Source organism: Chenopodium album, chromosome 13 (genome assembly GCF_948465745.1).
Source record: "Chenopodium album chromosome 13, dcCheAlbu1.1, whole genome shotgun sequence".
Taxonomy (NCBI): domain Eukaryota; kingdom Viridiplantae; phylum Streptophyta; class Magnoliopsida; order Caryophyllales; family Amaranthaceae; genus Chenopodium; species Chenopodium album.
Genome location: NC_137846.1, coordinates 21040925 through 21060886, shown reverse-complemented (window position 1 = coordinate 21060886; position 19962 = coordinate 21040925). Strand labels below are relative to the sequence as shown.

Genomic DNA, 19962 nt, shown 5'->3' with positions numbered 1-19962 from the left:
TGGGTCTTTAATATGATTCTTCTTCCTTTTGCTTCCATTGTAGTTGGCTATTGAAATTGTTGATTCTTAATGATTGGAAAAAAAAAAAGTCAAAGATATTGGTTTATCATCTGCAATTCAGTAGTTGTCTAGTTGGTAGTAGGCTTGGACTACCGGTACCCAAATCTGGCAACCCAAGAAGGCTGGGTAAAGGCCTCCCTAGATAAAGGCCTCAAATTCAACAGTAATAGGCAGTAAAGAGTCCCGGAATTTAAGGCCGATAGGTGGTCTACGGCCCCAGAATCTAACGCCGATAGGTGGTTTATGGCCCCGGAAATTAACTCCGGTAGATACTGAAGGGCCTCGGAATTTTATTCCGGTAGACAGTGAAGAGGCCCGGAAATCATAGCCAATCATAAGATGAAGGCCCTAAAAATATTTTACGACCAAGATTGAATTTGGGTATTGAAAAGTTTTAATTATAATATGGCTTTGGTATTGACAATTTGAGAAATAACCAGATTTAAGTTTCTGAGATTTGTGAGTTGAGGAATGAAGATGAATGGCTGAACTGTTGAGTCTTAAGACTAAGAGATACTGTATGTGTACAAATAAAATTTTAAGGGTAATTAAATAGTTATTGGGGGTAGCTTTAAAACAAGGGTAAATTTGGAAAAATCAAATTTGACTAAAATTAAATTGTCCTGCATTTAGGTAAAATTATACCTGCATTTAGTACCTCCCTTCATAAATGGTGTGATACACTTTTCGAGTATCATACAACTCATGAGGTCACGTCAAGTCAGGTCAAGTTTGTCGGATCAGATCTATATCAAATTGAGTCGTGCTAAATTATTTTGTCTACATAAGTTGAAATTTAAATTACCTCTTGTTTCTGTTAGCTTCAGGTCATGTGGTTGGGTCCCTTTTTTACACCTCCAACACATAATAAACTTTCTTTTTTTTTTTTTGGTCAAAAAATGTACAGTACTTTGTATAGGCCTAAACCTCACCTTGCCTAGTTCGAAAACCCCTCCTTGCTTCTTGCTTTGGCTGCCTCTCTCTCTTCATTTCCTGTTTCTTCAGTGAGTTATCAACAATGGCGAAAGGCGACGACGCAAGAATCAAGAAGAAGAATAAAGCCAATCGTAAGAAACTTGCTAAAGATCCTTCTGCCGTCTCTTCTCGCGTTGCTGCTCTTATTGCCGCCAAGAAGCGTCGCCAATCCGGCAAACGCCGCAACTGCCAGGTTTACTGCTTTCCCTTTTTTTCTATTTCTTTTATTTTTCATTTATTTGCTGTTCTTAAGAAGTTCTTTTTATTGGGTGTTTATAGTTTAATTTTGTTATATTGTGAATTTACATCTTTTAGCATAAGTCTGGAATTGTTATTTTGATTTATTTTTCCCTCAAAAACAAAATTTGATTAATTTTGTAATTTTGTGTTTATAGTTTAATTTTGTAATGTTGTGTTTATAGTTTAATTTTGTAAAGTTGTGAATTTGCATCTTTTACCACAAGTTTTAACAAATTAATGGTCAAAATCAAATGTCATTTGTTATTTTGAAACGTTTGTGAATGAGAAAATCATCATGCTTTTGATTCCGTAGATTATATGGTTTTTGCTAATAATTATAAAGGAACAATTAAAACCTGTTGGGGTTTGGAAAAATTCCGGTTTCACTTTTTTTGTGTAGATAGCATGAAGGAAGAAAATCATAGGAAAGAGTGAATTCTTAGTTTCAATTTTTGGGTTTATGAGGAGTTGAGGACTAGTTGAATGGAAAAATGACATATTTTGGTGGGATGGCTTACAAGAAAGAAATGGTGAAACTCTATGAATTTAGTTAAGCTTGAAATTTGTCCATCTTCATATCCCACGTTGGATCTTGTCTTGTTTCTTGGAGTTGGAATAGGGCCAAGTCAATGACACTTCAAAGACAGAGAAAATGCAAAAAAGTTGACGATCATTGTTCAGATATTAATTCATCATTTTTATATCAATCTGCAAATGAAAGAGCTACCCAATATATACTCAAGTCTTAGACAAGTTACGTTTTTCTTTGTTTCACTTGCAATCCTTTCCAACTAATGTGATGTACATGGATATTTGCTTCCAAGAACTTGACATCGTAGACATTAGACTGAAGAAGACATTAATCTAAATCACTATTCCAAGTCCTGGTAGCTTGAAGCTATTGAATAACTTTATGGTAGGAATGTTTTTGTGTGAGCACTTGAGTCATCATTGTTGGTATAATTTTGCTTATCTAATTCATAAAAACACTTATAATCTACATTGTAAAGTAGATTAGGTAGAATAAACAAAGTAGGCTGGGAAAGTAGATATCATTGATAGTAGACATCTTAATGACATGGCTACATTGTAAAGTTTTGGCTTGAAGGAAGTTCTTCGTATAAGCAGATTGTCAATTGCATCCAATTTGGAAAAATGTTGATGAATTATATAAATACTAAAGAGACCAATTTGCTGTATAACAATAAAATTTGCTGTTTACGTTGCTGTGCTCTTCTCAATCAATCAATCAATCAATCAATCAAAGCCTTAATCCCAAAAGTGGGGTCGGCTAACATGAACCAAATTTGATTATTCCGTGTAGTCATCAACATAAATCTTTCTCCTCCATCCCTTACGATCCAAAACTTCATCCTCACGTAAATCCATGCACTTCATATCCTTCCTCACTCCTTCCAACCAAGTCATCTTTGGTCTCCCTCTTCCTCGTTTAATCCCTCCATGGTCCCACTCTTCCACTCTTCGCACCGGTGCACCCTCGGGTCTCCGTCTTACATGTCCAAACCAACGCAGACGATTTTCCCTTAATTTATCTACAATGCCCGCCACACCTACTTTCTTGCGAATAACCTCATTTCTGATTCTATCTCTTAAAGTGTTTCCACACATCCACCTTAACATGCGCATTTCCGTAACCTCCATCTTTTTAATATGCTCTTTCTTAGAAGCCCAACATTCTGTACCATAGAGCAACACTGGTCTTATGGCAGTCCTGTAGAATTTTCCCTTCAACTTTAAGGGAATGCTGCGGTCGCATAGCACTCCCGTGGCCGCTCTCCATTTAAGCCACCCTGACTTAATCCTGTGGGTCACGTCTTGATCAATGTCACCATTCTTCTGGATGATCGACCCTAGGTACTTAAAACATTCACTCATGGTCAAATCCTTTCCATCCAAACTCACCACTTCATTGCTTGTCCCCCTCTGAGTGCCAAAACGACATACCAAATATTCAGTCTTACTCCGACTTAGCTTAAACCCTCTAGATTCCAACCTTTGCCTCCATTGCTCCAACTTGACATTAACCCCATCCTTAGTCTCATCCACCAAAACGATATCATCTGCGAACAGCATACACCATGGAACCTCATCTTGAATTGGTCTAGTTAATTCGTCTAGAACCGTTGCAAAAAGAAAAGGGCTTAATGCAGACCCTTGATGCAATCCGATTGTAATAGGGAAATCTTTTGTCAACCCTCCGCATGTCCTCACATTTGTTGACACATCCCGATACATATCCTTAACTAGGTCTACATACCTTCGTGGGATACCTTTCTTCAACATTGCCCACCAAAGTATCTCTCTTGGCACCTTGTCATATGCCTTCTCTAAATCAATAAAGACCATATGAAGATCTTTCTTCTTTACCCTATAAAACTCCATCATTTGTCTTATCAAATGGATTGCCTCCATAGTAGATCTCCCAGGCATAAAACCAAATTGGTTATCTGAAATGCTTGTGCATGCCCTCAACCTTTGTTCAATCACCCTTTCCCACAACTTCATAGTATGGCTCATAAGCTTAATTCCTCGATAGTTAGAACAATCTTGAGCGTCTCCTTTGTTTTTATAAACCGGGACCAAGGTGCTCTTCCTCCAATCTTGTGGGATCCTTGTAGCCGTCCATATCTTGTTGAAAAGGTTTGTTAACCAATCAATACCAATCTTACCCAAACACCTCCACACCTCTATCGGTACCCCATCAGGGCCAACCGCCTTCTTAGGTTTCATCTTCCTCAGTGCAATCTCTACCTCTACTCTCCTAATCCTTCGCACATACTCCATGTTGATTTCTTCATCACTCATAGAGGTATCTCCTATCACAACTCCATTACTTCCATTAAATAATTCATCGAAGTACCCCTTCCACCTGTCCTTGATGCCCTCCTCTTGCACTAGGACCATTTGGTTCTTATCTTTGACACACTTCACCATAAACAACTTTGCCCTCCATGTTGCTGTGCTCTTCTCCATAATAGAAAATTATAAGTTTGTCTATTTTAGGCTGCCATAAACAACTGTGCCTTCTTAAATTTAATTTCTATCGTTCGTAATATAAAAGAAATTACCTATGAGGCTATGAATTATTGTTCGTAATTTGAATTTAGTTCTTAAATCATAAGTTTGTTTATCTTCTCCCTCTTTTTATTCTTTTCAAATGTTTACTTCTTAGTCATTGCTCCCCACTTAAGAGGAGTGTCTGACCTTTTAATTTTTCTTGTAATTTTTTTACTGTTGTTTTTATTTTAGCTTTGTGCTTTATATTTGGGATTTAGTAATTATTATACCAAAGTGTTATTGATTCTCTCTACGCCATTCTTTTGATGAATGTATGTAATGTTTGGATAGCCTGCTCATTTTACATCTTTATCGTTGATTTTTAATCTTCTACTTTATAGGGCATGTGCTATAGTCTTCCCTCACCTGAGGACCCTTTCAACGAGAGACATGGAAAAGAAAATATTAGCACCAGAAAAAACAAACGGCTGCTTCCAGAAATAAAAAACAAGGAAACCTTAAAGAAAGAAGGCAAAAAACAACAGAAAGAAATGCTTTGTGGTGATCAAGTGAACTTAAAAAATCAAAAGGAAAAGAAAGCAAAGCTAGGAGATGGAGACTTCAATGATTGTACTTTAGGAAATTCTGGCTGTCCATCTAAGTTTCTTTGCTCTTGCTTGAACTCTATACGGGATTCTTTGCTTGGTGATGGCATGCTGAATAAGGAACAGGACAAACCTTTGTTTGTTGATTCATGGGGAGTTGAATTTTGGAAGTCTTATTCCATAGGTGCTGATATATTAGAAAACAGTGGAACTAGTCCTTCTGTGCAGCAAATGGCCTGGATAGCCTCCACTGCAGCTGACAGCATTTCACAGAAGGAGAAGGATGGGGTATCCTTCTCCAACCCGTTCCTGTTATATCTTGTACCATCACAAGAGAAAGCGAATAAGGTTAGTTGGCATAAAATTTTTAAATTTAAATGTGAATTTTGCAGTTAACTGTTTTTTTATGTTCTCATAAATTTTGCATATGTATCTATGATTTTTTTTCCCTATTATTAAGTGTACCTTGTTCAATACTATAGCACCACTTAGTTACGTCTTGTTTTTTATTTTTTTTGTTTTCTCATCAAACATGCTCTCTATTATTATTTATCTATTTATTTTTTCATTGAAATTATTCTTTTACTATGAATCAATGCGATAATGCTAACATCTAATGTTAAAAATTGATGTGATAATTCCTGTCATGAATGAGGAGATTGAGGACTAATGTTTAAATATTACAGCGATGTTTAATTATTACAGCGATTGTAACATATTAACATATCATGAATATGCATCCTTGCAATTTTGTAGTATGCTTTAAGTGTTAATATGGATGTAGATTTGAATTCTCAAGGATGCATTCTGTAAGGAACATGTCTTTAGTGATCTACAGCTTTGTTTTTACTCATATTTCCAAATAGCGATGATGTCTTTGTCGGCTATAGTATTGGTATTATCTTCGTGGTGAAACACATGCATATATGTATGCTAAGGGACACATCAACACTTGATTAGTTGGTTTTCATAAGACTCCATCCTCGTATTTGATCTGGGTGGATACAAGGTGAAGGCAGTCCCTTTTTAACATTTAAATGGGTGAGCATTGATCCAAACAGAAAAAAAAAAAATGGTGTCAGGAATGGATTAATCAGCTATGTTCCTACTCTTATGGGATTAATAGCTTCTAAGTCAGAATACTTTAGGATGAAATCTAGGAGTCATAAGGTGAAAGTGATGCTTGGCAGTTAGCAATGACTGAAGAGGATGAGTTTCTCATAGTTATAATTGGGTTAAATAGAGAGTTTTCAATATAAGTGATCTCAACTTTGAAGGGCATATCTCAATTTCTACTCATCCTTTCATGAAGTTCCTATATGCAAATCTTAGCAGTCACATCTTCATGTTTTGATAAAGCATGTATAGTAATATGGCCATTTGAAGTTGATCTGTCTTGTGGCAGCTACCAAAATATGCCTCATAAGCTAGCACTGTAATTTTAAAAGTGTACCTTAGGGGTGTCCAGAGCTCTAGGTTTCTTTGGATGGAGGTAATGACGTTACTTTTTAAAATCCATCCCTATGATATGTATTTATTTAGACCTGTTATCTTATCGACTGAAGTAGGAGAAACTCTAAAATTTCAATTTAAAACCGATATTATGATATTTTTGCAGGAAATATGATGTAAATACTCAATTTTGTTGTGCTTTGAGTTTGCAAATGTGTGTGCATGTGCCTCATGCCTCAGATTTTAGGATCGTTTGCAGTTTTGCACCTCTATAGGCCTCGTGCTTTTAAGAAAACTAAGATTTATTTGGTCATGTTAGGTGATTTTTAAATTAAGACTTCAGTGCATCAGCATATACCACCAGCCAATACAGGCAGCCCATGTATATGACACATCTGAGTATCATGGCCGTGTTTTAGCACACACTGGATTACACTTCAATGCTCAAGCTTGGGAAAGTTGATATAATCACTCTTGATCTAGTCTTTTGGTTAATTTTTTTGATGGTAAGGCTTAGTGTTACCCGCTCCTCACGAACCAATCCCATCACTTGCAGAGTTGGTTGGCCATCTAGAATTGCTGGCTGTTTGGGGTGCGAATAGCTGAAAATGCGATTTACTTGATCAAATTGACTATCTAACATACAGTTGATAATGTAATTGTCTCATATGAACTATTGATCTATTCGAAGATGCTTCAATTATCACATTTCAGATCTAGGATTTCACCTCTATAAGCAATCAAGACAATAGGGTTTTTGTTCACAAGCGTAGTTTTCCGCCTTCCCTCTTCAAGTCACTCATTTTTCATTTTTTGGGTACTTGCAATCATTTTCTACTTTATGTGTGTGTGTGTGTGTGTGTGTGTGTTTGTGAATCACTTTTTCCAATTTAGTTTCAATCTCTTATTTCATTGCCTGCCTTTTGTGTGGTTTCTTTAATTTCTGGTTCTCTTTTGTTTGTGGCAAAATTATACATCCAAACACCATGAATCTATGGTTACTCTTATCTTGTATTCCAATTTGGAAGGTTTAAGATTCTAAGCAGTTACTACTGCAAATTTGTATATGGGATATAAATTAATGTTCTTGCAGGCTACTAGAAGACGATTTAGTCTTCTCTCCTGATGCACAGATTGTCTTCTTTAAGGTCTTGTAAGTTTGCTTTACTTTGATTTCTTTTGTGTTCTTTCAGGTGCGTTCTGTGTGCAAGCCTTTAAAAGCTTTCGGCATACACACAGTGAGTTTACATCCTGGTACTTCAGTGGAGCATCAAGTTCAAGGGTGTGTCTGAAATCTCCATTCTTTTTGTATTTCATACTCTTGTGTTGTCAATGATGCGTTGGTAAATGACCTGTATACTTTTCATTTGTTATATACTGATGCATTGGTAGATGCATAACTGTTGAGAACTGGTGTTGCTGATGTAATTTATTTGAAACTTTTTCTTGATATATGATGTTACTGGTGTAAAACTGTAAACATCTGGATCCGGTCAATAGGCGCTTGTGCTTTTATGCCATTTGATCAGCTTGATGTGGGCAGTTATATTTGCCAGGATTTTATCTATATCCTATAACCTGGAAGTAACTTCCTGGAAAATATAGAAGCTATTTTGTTGACTACAGATTTCTGTGCTTCTTGTGGAAAGCTTAAATAATCTTGGGGGGGACTAGGTAAGGAAAATTTTCTCATTTTTGAGAAGTTGAATGACCATATAACTCCCAAGGTTTATATTACCAAGAAATTGTTGCTGTGTAATCTTATGTCAACCTCTAACGTCCACTAACATAAAACTATTTTTAATTTAAGAGGTCTCTCAATCATCACACTTTTTTGAAATAGGAGACTCAATGTGAAAAACCAATCTAGTCCTAGGTGCTTGGATTCTGGATTGAGTGTCATGTATTGCAATTCTAGCTTTATAAATTCATTGATCTTTGGTTTCTCATGATAATTATCCTTCTTCTGCAGCCTAAGGAGTTGTGAACCTGAATTTCTTATAGCAACGCCTGAACGCCTGTGGGAGCTTGTTTTGCTAAAGGCAGTTGATATATCTGGGGTTTCTTTGCTGGTAAATTTTTTAAATTTTCAGTTTATTTATCGAGGCATATGTTGTGCCGCTGATTGCTGCTTTCATAAGTTGTTTTTCTGTTTTATTATTGGCATTTGTAACCCTCAAAAGCTTACTTTTCGAAGTAGAATTTCCTAAAAGGCAATTTGCTTGAGAAGATAGGGGTAGGAAGGTAGGGAGGGGAAATTGGTAAAAATGGAAGACTAAAAAGGAAGGACAGTAATGTGAGAGTTGTGCATGTAGTTTTCAGTCTAATATTCTTTGTGTGTGTCCATTTGCCCACACCGCAAAAAAGGATACATATCCTTCTTAGCGGGACACGGTGTGGGTGTGAGGCTTTTGTTCTTTTCACCTTATTCAAGGTGTTCTTATCTGATCTATTCAAGTTTTGGTTTATTCTTAATCTTTCTAGTCCGGATTTCTCTGATTATTGATGTTTGGTTTAACTGGTTATCTTTATAATTTTGTATGGTCTTGTATGCTTTATACAAGATAAGTAATACTACCTCTGCTCTTTTTTGGGTGACACATTTTGATTTTTCCACTATTCAAAAACTTTACTTTGACTAGTATTTCGATTTATAGATGATAAAAATAGTCATGTGGGATTTTGTTAGATTCATCTCAATATGTAGTTCCAAAATATCAACGTCTTATAATCATACATAAAGATATCAACGATAGAATTTTGCATTGGCAAACCTGATAAAAGAAACTTCTCAACTAAAGATGAATGGAGGAAGTAAGTGATAAGAATAGAGAAGTCATGGCATCCTTCTCCTTATCCCGCTAATCAGAAGGATGATATATGAGTTGTTTTTGTTGTGCTATGATGGACAGAGAGGCATAGGTTGAAGAAAGTTTAAGTTTAAAAAATGTGAAATATCCTGTTACCCTGTTGGGATCAAAATGTTCCTTCAAGTCCAAGTGCAAATCTTTTTATTCATTTTTTATTTTTTATTTATTTTTATTTTTTATTTTTTTTGGTTGCATTCATGATTCTAGATATTGCTAGAAATGATTTGGCCAGTATGAGGAGTCATTTGAATCAAATTGAACAAGATTAGAATCTGAATTCTCAAACTGGGAATTATCTGGTTGAGCATTAAGGCTGACCAAAATAATGACGAATTGACAGTGTAATGACAAGATCTGAAAGATTGTAGTTTATAATATTATGACTCTGGGTCTAACATATTATGCATGAATAAATCATCTTACTGCATTATCTAATCTTGCTTTTAATTCCTCCCTTCTGAAACTTCTGATTATTGATAAGTTTATTTGTTGCCAAAGTGTGAGGTAGTTCGGTAAGTTAATAAGCAGAAGGTATCCTTGTATGATTTGAAGAATAGGTAGTAGCAAAGATTATATAAGAACCAATATTCTCACTAATTCTGGCTGTAATTGTCATCTCATGGGCAGGTCAACTAGATATCTAGTAATCTTAATTCAGGAGAATGTTTTATTATTAAAAAAGAACATGGTAATAATAGTTTTGATGTAAAAAGTTCTCTCTCGCGGAGTTATAAGGGACGAGGGGCCCTCAGCTAGCCAGTCCACAAATTGACAGTGTCCCAGTCATTCTTTTCTGCTGTTTTAGATTTTATACAACAAAAGCTTCTGCGTGCAAGGAATAAATCGCCATGATCTTACTTTCACCCTCTGATAGTTTATTTCCATATATGATTCTAATTCAGTCCACTTTACGAGTGATGCTCTAAGAATAAATGGCTCTAGAGTTTGGGAATGAAGACAATGCTTTGTGGAAGATCATTTAGCTCATTGTGGTGTTGATAACTTAGGATGGTGTAAGAGGCCTTATAGTTCTTCTTCTTGTGGTGTAGGAAAATAGAAATCCATTTCAGGTGGATTATATAATATGTCGTTGGTTGGTTTTAAACCTGAAATTATTTCAACAATTTTGTTTTGGCCTGGCATTTGGTGTGGAGTTAAACCACTAAAAGCTCAATTTCAAGATTTGCTAAGATTTAAGGAGGTCAACGTTTCCAAGTTGTTGGTATGGAATTTTAAGTAGAAACATTGGAATCCTACCTTTTGAGGTTTACTAATTACTGGGAAGAAGATTTAGTCTCAAGGCTTTTAAAATGACTTTGTGTTCAAGAGCTCAGGGAAGGAGGATGAGATGGTTTGGTGTCTTAGTAAGAGTCACTAATCATTATGGGATGTCCTTAGAAAAGGAACCTTCGTCGTTGCAATTTTTGCTTAAAGAAGAATATTCTGTTATGTTCTCCTCTTTTGCTGTTTTGCCTTAGGGCTCATTCTCTTTGGCACTCGTCTTTAACCTTGTTTGGATTAAGCTGGATCCAACTAGACATACATGCTGCCCAGAAAATAAGTATGATACAAGATTGGCTTGATGAAGGAAAATAAGTATGAAACAAACTTGGCTTGACGAAGTGTAGATATTTTTATTTTATTTATTTATTTATTTATTTTTTGAGGGAGAGAATGAATGTGTTGGTGCACTTGGAAAAATGGAAATAAATGCCATTGGAGGACTTAGTTTCTACTTATCAAGGTTTTAAGTTTTTGTGTAGCTGGAGCCAAGTTTTAATGCCCGAGCGTCAATTCACTTAATATTGTAGATGAACAGCTCTATGATACCTTTAAGGCATGAACCTTTTTGTCCTGAACCCTCCCTCATACATGAGTGACACCTCTGGTGATTATTAATGCAATTCTTATTTCTTGCCAAAAAGAGAGCCTATTTAGCCTTTTATCATGTGATCTCGTCAGGTTAAAATTTACTTCGATATTTCGGGCAGGGATAACCGGAGAAGTTGACCAAAGGAATTTCTACTTTAAAACATGCTGCTATTTTGCATCATGGACTATTTGCCTAGAAGCAGCATTTTAAATTCTGTTTTTTACATTTTCTCTTGCTAATGTTTAAAATAGGTTAGAATTCCATGTTATTTATCTTATTAAATTACTACATTGTGTAGACCTTTTTTTTTTTTAAGGAATTGTACTCTTTGGGGAAAGTCATTTTGCTGTCATTGTTTTTTCTTTACCATCATCTTGTAGATGAGTTCCAGTTTCTCCAAGTTTCCATGTGTTTCTATGCCTTACTGACTTTTCCCCTTCTATTGAACAGGTTGTAGATGGAATGGACTATGTTTCTCATTGCCTTAATGTGGTAAAATGCATAAAAAAGTCGATTATGGGAAAGCACTGCATAATGGCTTTCCAGGGTCACTCTGATGGTTCCTCTTCTAAAGCTGTACAGAGTATTCTTAGGAAACCCTATCATTCTTTATCTCTGGATGGACCAAGGAAGAGCCAAGGTATTTGAACTGATTGTTGAATTTTTGTAGTCTGAGTAACAACACTCTCAAGTCGGATTTAAGATTACTTAATGCATCTTGGATTGGATATTGCAAAAACCAATACAAGGTACCATCCTAGAAAACAAGGAAAAGGGCTGGAGAACACATTTGTGCAACATAGCCATCAAGTTGTGCTTGGTTGTAGTGGCGAAGCTTGTGGTTTTATACTATCCTAATCAAAACGTTTAGCCTTGAGGACAATTGATGTATTTTTCAATTAGACTGCTTTAAAACAGGTTCGATGAAAATTCCATTGAATTACTATTTGTTATTTGTATTCTGTTCATTTTTGGAAGTCATGTCGTTGTGCCAAAAGTTTTGTAGTTCACGCAGGCTTTAAGTCAGTTTGCTTTGTTGGTAGATATTGGAGTTGATCTATCCCTGTCATTGATGTGAGAAATTGAGAATGTTGAAAGATTATTAGATCAGTTAACAGTTGTATAAGATCCGCATTCATCCAAAAATACAGTTTTATAATGTTTTGAGGTTGATAACTCGTCAATTTGTTCACTTTACTGAAATATGTATTGTAGAATTTCATCTCTTTCGTAGTAATTCAAAATATACTATCAATATGATTTGTGCAGGCTTAATTCGCACCTATTTAATTGTTCTTGTATGACCTCTTCTTCCTTGTTTGTGTTCTTCTAATTAGCTAGCTTCTCGTCTGCCACCAATTACGTTGATCATGAAAAAAGGGGGATTTTTTATTCAATATAAAGCAGCTGAGATTAGATGTCAATAAGCCGAAGAATTTAAATTTGACTAAGATATTGAATACGACTAAGTGTCTTTTATTTTATTTTATTTTTTAGATTTGGTAAAAGAAAAATGCGACTGGTTAAGTAACGTGTAAGGAGGCAACTCTGGTAAGTCTTTGCCTTGTGATTATGAAAAGGGTTATAAGGCGAAGCTCCGTAAGTACTTTATGAACTTCGAATCATAAACCTTGAATGTTAATATCTCTATTATTTAAGCCAAGAGAGGAGAATGAGTGAAAAGTTGGTGTCTAATTTTTAAACTACCAAATTGCCCTAAAAAGTAAACAGAAAAAGAAAGGAAAATTTTTAAATTATCTCCTAAAAATTAAAGCAAAAAAATCATTTGCATAAATATGTTAATCAATCAACATTCAACTTTTCACAAATCAACATTTTTGCCTCACATTTTGATTTTTTATAGTCATATGTTATTGTTAAATTTATCACTAATGTAATAATTATTCTACCATTTTTATCCATAAAATTATTTTAAACACCTTTTAAATTAGGAAAAATTCCCCCCAATAATCCGACCTTTTGCCCGTCCGCTGAAAATAATCCCACCTATCGATTATTTTTTAATAATCCCACCTTTACCCCCCGATCTTTTTTATTGGTCCCACTTTACATGAAACCGGCTAACAAGGTAAACAATTGTGACGTGGATTTGGGTATTTAATTTTCCCTCCTTCAAACATGACACGTTGGTTTAAAAAAAAAAAAAAAAAAAAAAAAAAAAAAAACGTCATCTCTCTCCCACCCACCCTCTGTTATTTCTGAACTTTCTCCCTCCCTCGCCATAACTTCTTATACAGAGCAATTAAAGTTGCGCACCAAGTAGATGAACAGCCTTAATTGAAGCTTCAACAACATTCGTACCTTTCAGTAAAGTCTCAAGCTTCCATTTTTGGCGGAATTGCGACAGCTAAACCCTAAATTTCGCGATTTTAGGTAAGTTATTAAACCCTAACTTATGCTTGTAATTTGCGATGCATTGCGTATAAAATTCGAAACTTAAGCAATTGAAGTGGAAGTTGATGAATTTATGCTTGTAATTGCACTGTATTTGTTCAGTATGGTTGTGAATTGTTGTTTTGTTGGCTAAAAATTTGCGCTTTGTGTGTTTGTTGATGTTAGTGGTGTTAGATTGTTAAAGTGTGGATTTTTATTGCGTGATTTTGGTGGTTGTTGTATTTTGATTGTAATTTAGTGCATGTTAATCTAGGTATGGATAAGGTTACCTTAAAAATGTGGCATGGAGGTGTGTTTGAGACTGGTAATAATGGGCAGTTGAGGTATAGGAATGGGCAGGGGAGAACTTTTAACATAGACCCAGATGAGCTTTGCTCATTTTATTTGGTTGAGTTGGTCCAGAAGTGTGCTAGATATGAAGGGAGAATAAAGGGGTTTTTGTACTTGGTTCCTGGGTTAAGTTTGGTGGATGGTTTGAGGAAGGTGACAGATGATCAAAGTATGAGGGATATGACTCAAGTAGCAGAGAAGAACAGGGGGTGGAGGTATATGTTTTGCATGATGACAATGACCCAATAGCCTTCCCCCCAGAGCTACAGGCTTCAGCCAAAAAGAATCAACCCAAAACAGTGAGGCCAAAAAAACTACCCATAAAAAGGGGACCACAAGTTAGATCTAGTCCAAGAAAGAAAAGTCAGCCTTTGACAATTAATGAACCTTCCCAAAAAGCCCCTGACAGCTCACTAAAGCCAAAAACTGATGAGTTTAAAAAAGATGCTCCCACTGTTGAGTTAAAAAAAGATGCCCCCACTGCATCTGTTTCCACTCCACCCACCAACACCTTATCCAACCAAAGCACTTTTAGAGTTAAATATGTTATTAACCCTAGTTCACCAAGTGCAACAGCTCTCCCCACTCTCTCTTCTATCATAGCAGCCTCAAATACCCAAACTGACCTAGTACAGTCATATGAGTGTGGGAAGATTCTAGGCCAGATAGCCCCATCCCAATTAATGACCTGATTCCAGATTATAGTACTGAGAGTGACCATGAAGACCCTCCTTACAACCCACTTGTTGACAAGGGCAAGGGAGTGAGCTCAAAGCCTTTCTTTGGAGAAGTTTACTCAGATCACAGTGATGATGATGTGGAGTCAGATGGGGAGCAGGGAGCAGATGCTGATGGTGATGATTTAGATTTAGAGCTTGGAGCTTTAGAGGAGTTAGAGGAGGAGTATGAGAAGGAACATGAGGAGATCTTGGATGAAGATCTGCAATATCAGTCTGAGAGTGGAGATGAGGAGTACAATATAGCTAGGCAGAGGGTTAGGGATACAACTGTCCAGTTAGTTGACATTGCAAGGAAGATACAATTGGAGGCTGCTAGGGGTTTGAGCTTACAAGAAGCTGCTGGGAACAGGGAAGAAGCTGGGGAAAGTGCAGCAGCTGGGGAGAGTGCAGCAGAAGGGGCTCAGAGTGAATATGAAGAAAGTGATGAAGAAATTCATACCCTTCCAAACAGTGGTGATGAAGAGGAGTTGATTCCAGGGAGGAGAAGAAGGTTAGGGCTTCTAGTGTCTAAGCATACAGATTTTAGCACATTTGTTTGGAAGGTTGGGCAAAAGTTTGCCAACAGAGAGGACTTCAAAGATGCAGTAGCTAAGTATGGTATACTTCAAGGTAGAGATGTGTCATTTGTTGTGAGCAACAAGCAGAGATCTCAGAGATTGGGTGTAAGGTGCATAGAGACTTGTCCTTTTTATGTGTATGCATCCTGGGATACAAGAAGAGCAACAATTGTGGTGAAGAGAGTGAAAGGGGAACACACCTGTCAAAGAAACATGAAGAGAAACAGGCAGCTCAAATCTAGTTGGGTTGCAAAGCAGTTCTTGGATGTCTTCAAATCTAGGCCACATTGGCCTGCAAAAGAGATACAAGAGTGTATCAGGAAAGCTTACAAGATGTTGGTGACAAGAGACTTTGCCTACAAGGTGAAGTACAATGCCCATAGGCTGTTGCATGGATCAATGCATGACCACTACAGCAAGCTTGCAGGGTACTTGAAAGAGCTTGAAAACTGCAGCCCAGGGACAGAGCTTGAGCTTGTAACTGAACCATCAAAACAAGGACTTGAACCTGTATTTCAAAGGTTGTTCATATGTTTTGAGGGGCTTAAAAATGGGTGGCTACAAGGGTGCAGGAAAGTGTTGGCAGTAGATGCCTGTTTCTTGAAGACTTTCTTAGGGGGTCAGCTGTTGGCTGCTGTTGGAAGGGACAGCAATGACCAAATGTTTCCTGTCTGCTGGGCAGTGGTTGAAGGAAAGAATAACTCATCTTGGGAGTGGTTCTTTAGGAAGATAGCAATGTGTTTGAGTCTTGGAGAAGGGGAAGGCATCTCAATCATTTCAGATGAGCATGTGGTAAGGAATTTATTTTGCATTCATTTAATGTTAAATCTTTTACATAGGCAAGTTTATGTTGTGTGCAAACTTTGACGTGTTTTTGTGCATTTGTAGAGTATTGTGAGTAGTGTCTCAACTGTCCTACCTAGGGCAGAACATAGACACTGTGCCAGACATGTATTTGCTCACTGGCACAAAAAATACAAAGGAGATGAGATGAAATTGTTGTTCTGGGCTATTGCAAAGAGCTACAATGAAGCTGATTATGAAGAGAACATGGCTAAGCTGACTTCTATCAATGTTGATGCTGCCAATGACTTCAAGCTGCATAGGCCTCAGTTCTTTTGCAGAGATTTCCTCAATCCTGAAATCAAAACAAATGCAATAACTTCCAACATTGCAGAGACATTTAATGGTTTTATCATTCAAGCAAGGACCAAACACTTGCTATACATGTTGGAAGAAATAAGAACTTCATTGATGCAAAGGCTGGTAGTGAAAAGGCAGGCCATGATGAAAGATTGTGGTGTGCTCTGTCCAAGGATTCAAGCCAAGTTGGAATTTGAGAAGACTAAGGCTGCTGAATGTGAAGTGTACCCTTCCTCTGAAAATCATTTCAATGTGAGCTACAAATTGGATCAATTGGTGGTGAAGCTGGAAGAAAGGAGCTGTACTTGTAGAAAGTGGGACATGACTGGCATCCCATGCTGTCATGCAGTTGCCTGCATTTATTTTATGGGAAAGGAGCCTGAGTTGTATGTGCACTCCTCTTATTTGAAAGAAACTTACATGTCAGTTTATGCAGGTATAATGTCTTAACCATTGCTTAGTGTAAAACTCTGTTAGTGTGTGTGTATGTGTGACATGTGACTTGTGTATGGCAGGCTCAATTCCCCCAATTCAAGGTGAAAGACACTGGCCAAAAGTGTCCAAAGCAATTGCTCCACCACCAATCAAAATTGGCCCAGGAAGGCCAAGAAAAAACAGAATCAAAGACCCCCATGAGAACCCTAAGAAATCTGGTACAATGACCAGAACAGGGATTGAGATGACTTGCTCCCTGTGCCAGCTCAAGGGACATAACAAAAGAAAGTGTCCCAACAAGGACAATGTTCCCCAGCAAACAGAACCTGCTCCAAAAAGGGCTAGAGGAAGGCCTAGAAAGGATGTTGAACCATCAACTCAGCCATCCACAGGTAGTCAGGCTATGCCAACTACACAAGCTAGCCAGGCTGTGCCATCTGCACCCCAACAACCTAACACAACCCACTACAACCAAACAGCTCAACCCACCATACTAGGTAGAGGTGGAAGAATGATAAATATGGGAAGGGGCTCTAGGGGTGGAAGGGGTAGAGGAGATGGTGCTGGGAGAGGTACTGTTGCTGGTGGGAGAGGGGCAACTGCAAGTGGTAGAGGGGCAACTGCTGGGAGTGGTGCTGCTGCTGGGAGAGGCTCTGTTGGGAGAGGTGTTTCAAGTGCTGCAGGCTCCAGCAGAGGTGGTGCAAGTGGGAGCAGGGGTGCTGGAAGTGGGACCAGAGGAAGGGCAAGGGGTGGGTCAAGGGGCAGGGGAAGGAACCAGGTTCTACTTTGTTCTCATACTTCCCTCAATTAGACCCTACACATTGTCTTAGTGTGTGCTTGTTCTTATGTGCTTGAATTTTTTGTGTTTTTGTGCAGATTCCACAAGGTGTTGGTATGTACATTGCACCTGATGGATCAACCCACACTAATGTGAGCAGCTGTTCTTTGATGTCTATATGTGTGTATCTGTGATCAGCCAAAAACCTAATGTATCTCTGTCTTCTGTTTGTGTTTGCAGACCCTTGGTAATCAAAGAAGGACAAGGTCAGCCATGGACTGGTTTCAGTGTAGTCAAACAAGCCAGACCTCCACTTTGTAAGGACCAACTCAATAGTGTCATGTCACTTTTTAGGACTTGTGTATAAGACTTATCTATGTTTATGTTAGGCTTTTCAATACTGTCTTTTGATCATGTTGGGTGTGTGTATTCCTAGACCAATTACACCCAAGTCATGATGTATTTTGTGTATGAATGTTAGGCAAGACAATGTCACCATCTTTTGTTGAACTTATGCAGCTATGTGATTATGCTCTATGTTTCAATTTCAAGTAATGAGTAAAGAGCAAACAATTGTCAAAATAACTTTCATTAACTCATCATATTTTTCATTACAAAAGTATGAGGTCTTTGCTCAATACATGTCACAAATGACCACAACCCATAACTTAACCAAACAAAACTAACTTCACTTAGTTTAACTACCTACACGCATTTGCGCATTACAGTCATGCCTTCAAAATCACTATCATGAAAGCAAAGAAAATCCAAGACACCAACAGAGCAATGGAAAAATTCTTTTCATTCCTTGTAGCCTTCATCAATTCAATTCGAGTGTGGCAAAGTTCCATTTTGGTGTCATCCAATTCATCCTCCTTACTTCCCATTTTCTTCTCAACCTTCTTCAACTCCTCTTTCAGGAAATCAATCTCCATTTCCTTTTCAGCAACGTGAGTATCTCTTTCAAACACTTGTAATCTTAGGTCATCAACAACTTTGTGGTTAACATGAGCCCACTCAAAAAACCCACAATCACCATCCTGCAAAAAAATTAAAAAAAACCCAATTCAATTGCAAACTAAACCCTACATTGAAATCCCCAATTTAATTGGATTAATTAACCTAAATTAATCAAAAACATATAAATTCGCAATACCCAAGCAACTTACAGGCCATCTAGGGCATCCATGGAACTTCAACCCCACGTTCTCACCATTCTTTACCGTACGAGTAATTGCTTCCAAACCACACCTGCACTTCAATTTTGGCGAAACCAACCCGTAATTCCTTGACGAATTTGAACTACTTGACCCATTATGCCTCCTACTAGCCATTATCGACAGATTTAACAAAGAAGAAACTTAATTAACAGAAGAAAATCAGAGGGGAGATGTTTTTTTAGAACAGAGAACGAAGAAAGCAAAATTGTTGACCTGGCAACTTTAAAAGGAAAAATTAAAGGGAATGTAACCGTTGGAAGCCACGTCATCCCAAAACCGGCAACAACAGGTAAGGTAACCTGTAGGGACCAATAAAAAAGATCGGGGGGTAAAGGTGGGATTATTAAAAAATAATCGATAGGTGGGATTATTTTCAGCGGACGGGCAAAAGGTCGGATTATTGGGGGCAATTTTTCCTTTAAATTATACATTAGCAATTCACAAAATTAAATTATTCATGACTTATTGTAGAATTTTTGGAAAATTATTAACAATATACTCTAACATCTATAAAATTACCAAAATAATTTGATTCTTCATACTCATATATATTTTTTTTTCCTTTTTTTATTTACATTTTATGCCACAGCGTCAAAAAAAATTACCATGACAAAATATTCTCAAAAAAAAAAAAATGTTAAAGCTTTTAAGTGGCGATAAATTTCATAATATATATTGAATTTATAGATAGATCTTTTTAACATTTTTTAAAAGTTTTCAACTAATCAAATGTGATATATAGAAGCTTATAAGAGGTATTTACGCAACTCGAATATTTGTTTTACAAAATAATATATGAATTTATTAATGATGATTATGCATTTTAAAAATCAAGCACGCATAAAAGTTTTTGCAGTATTGATTGCTAAAACCCCTTAAAACCTTTAGCAAATTATAGGAGATTACTTTATGAGATTTGCCCAAAACAGTTCCCTTACTATCCCAAATTCCCAAGTATATGTACGTAGCTGATAGAGCTCGAACTTGTGTTCCTAGGTGAGTTCCCAACCAACTCCCTCAAATTTGTTTGGTTAATTAGTATAATGTGATAATCTACTCTATAGTCCACTCTAATGAATATTTACAATTAGTTTAATGTGATACTCTATAGTCCATATAAACGCAAGGAATATTATTCATGGAGAGGTAGTCATACTTATTATCTCTTTCTAAACTAATTACATCAATTTGACTACACTAATCCCCACCTTATAATAGACAATCATAATTAACATGCTTTTTTAGGTAATC

General features: G+C 36.9%; 1 protein-coding gene across 1 annotated transcript; it reads left to right on the top strand.

Annotated features, from left to right (window-relative positions):
• Positions 1–976: 976 nt before the first annotated feature.
• LOC145576489 (uncharacterized) lies at positions 977–12236 on the top strand. The gene is made up of 6 exons (XM_081634246.1): positions 977–1228; positions 4695–5246; positions 7544–7632; positions 8323–8422; positions 11544–11733; positions 11843–12236. Exons 1-6 carry the CDS (start codon positions 1079–1081, stop codon positions 11962–11964), a joined length of 1203 nt encoding a protein of 400 aa, XP_081490372.1. The 5' UTR covers positions 977–1078; the 3' UTR covers positions 11965–12236.
• The last annotated feature ends 7726 nt before the right edge of the window (positions 12237–19962 follow it).

Coding starts and splice junctions, on each gene's coding strand:
- LOC145576489 (XM_081634246.1), top strand. CDS start 1,079: ATGGCGAAAGGCGACGACGCAAGAATCAAGAAGAAGAATAAAGCCAAT. Junction 1,229..4,694: donor GCAAACGCCGCAACTGCCAG/GTTTACTGCTTT, acceptor TCTACTTTATAG/GGCATGTGCTATAGTCTTCC. Junction 7,633..8,322: donor GTGGAGCATCAAGTTCAAGG/GTGTGTCTGAAA, acceptor CTTCTTCTGCAG/CCTAAGGAGTTGTGAACCTG.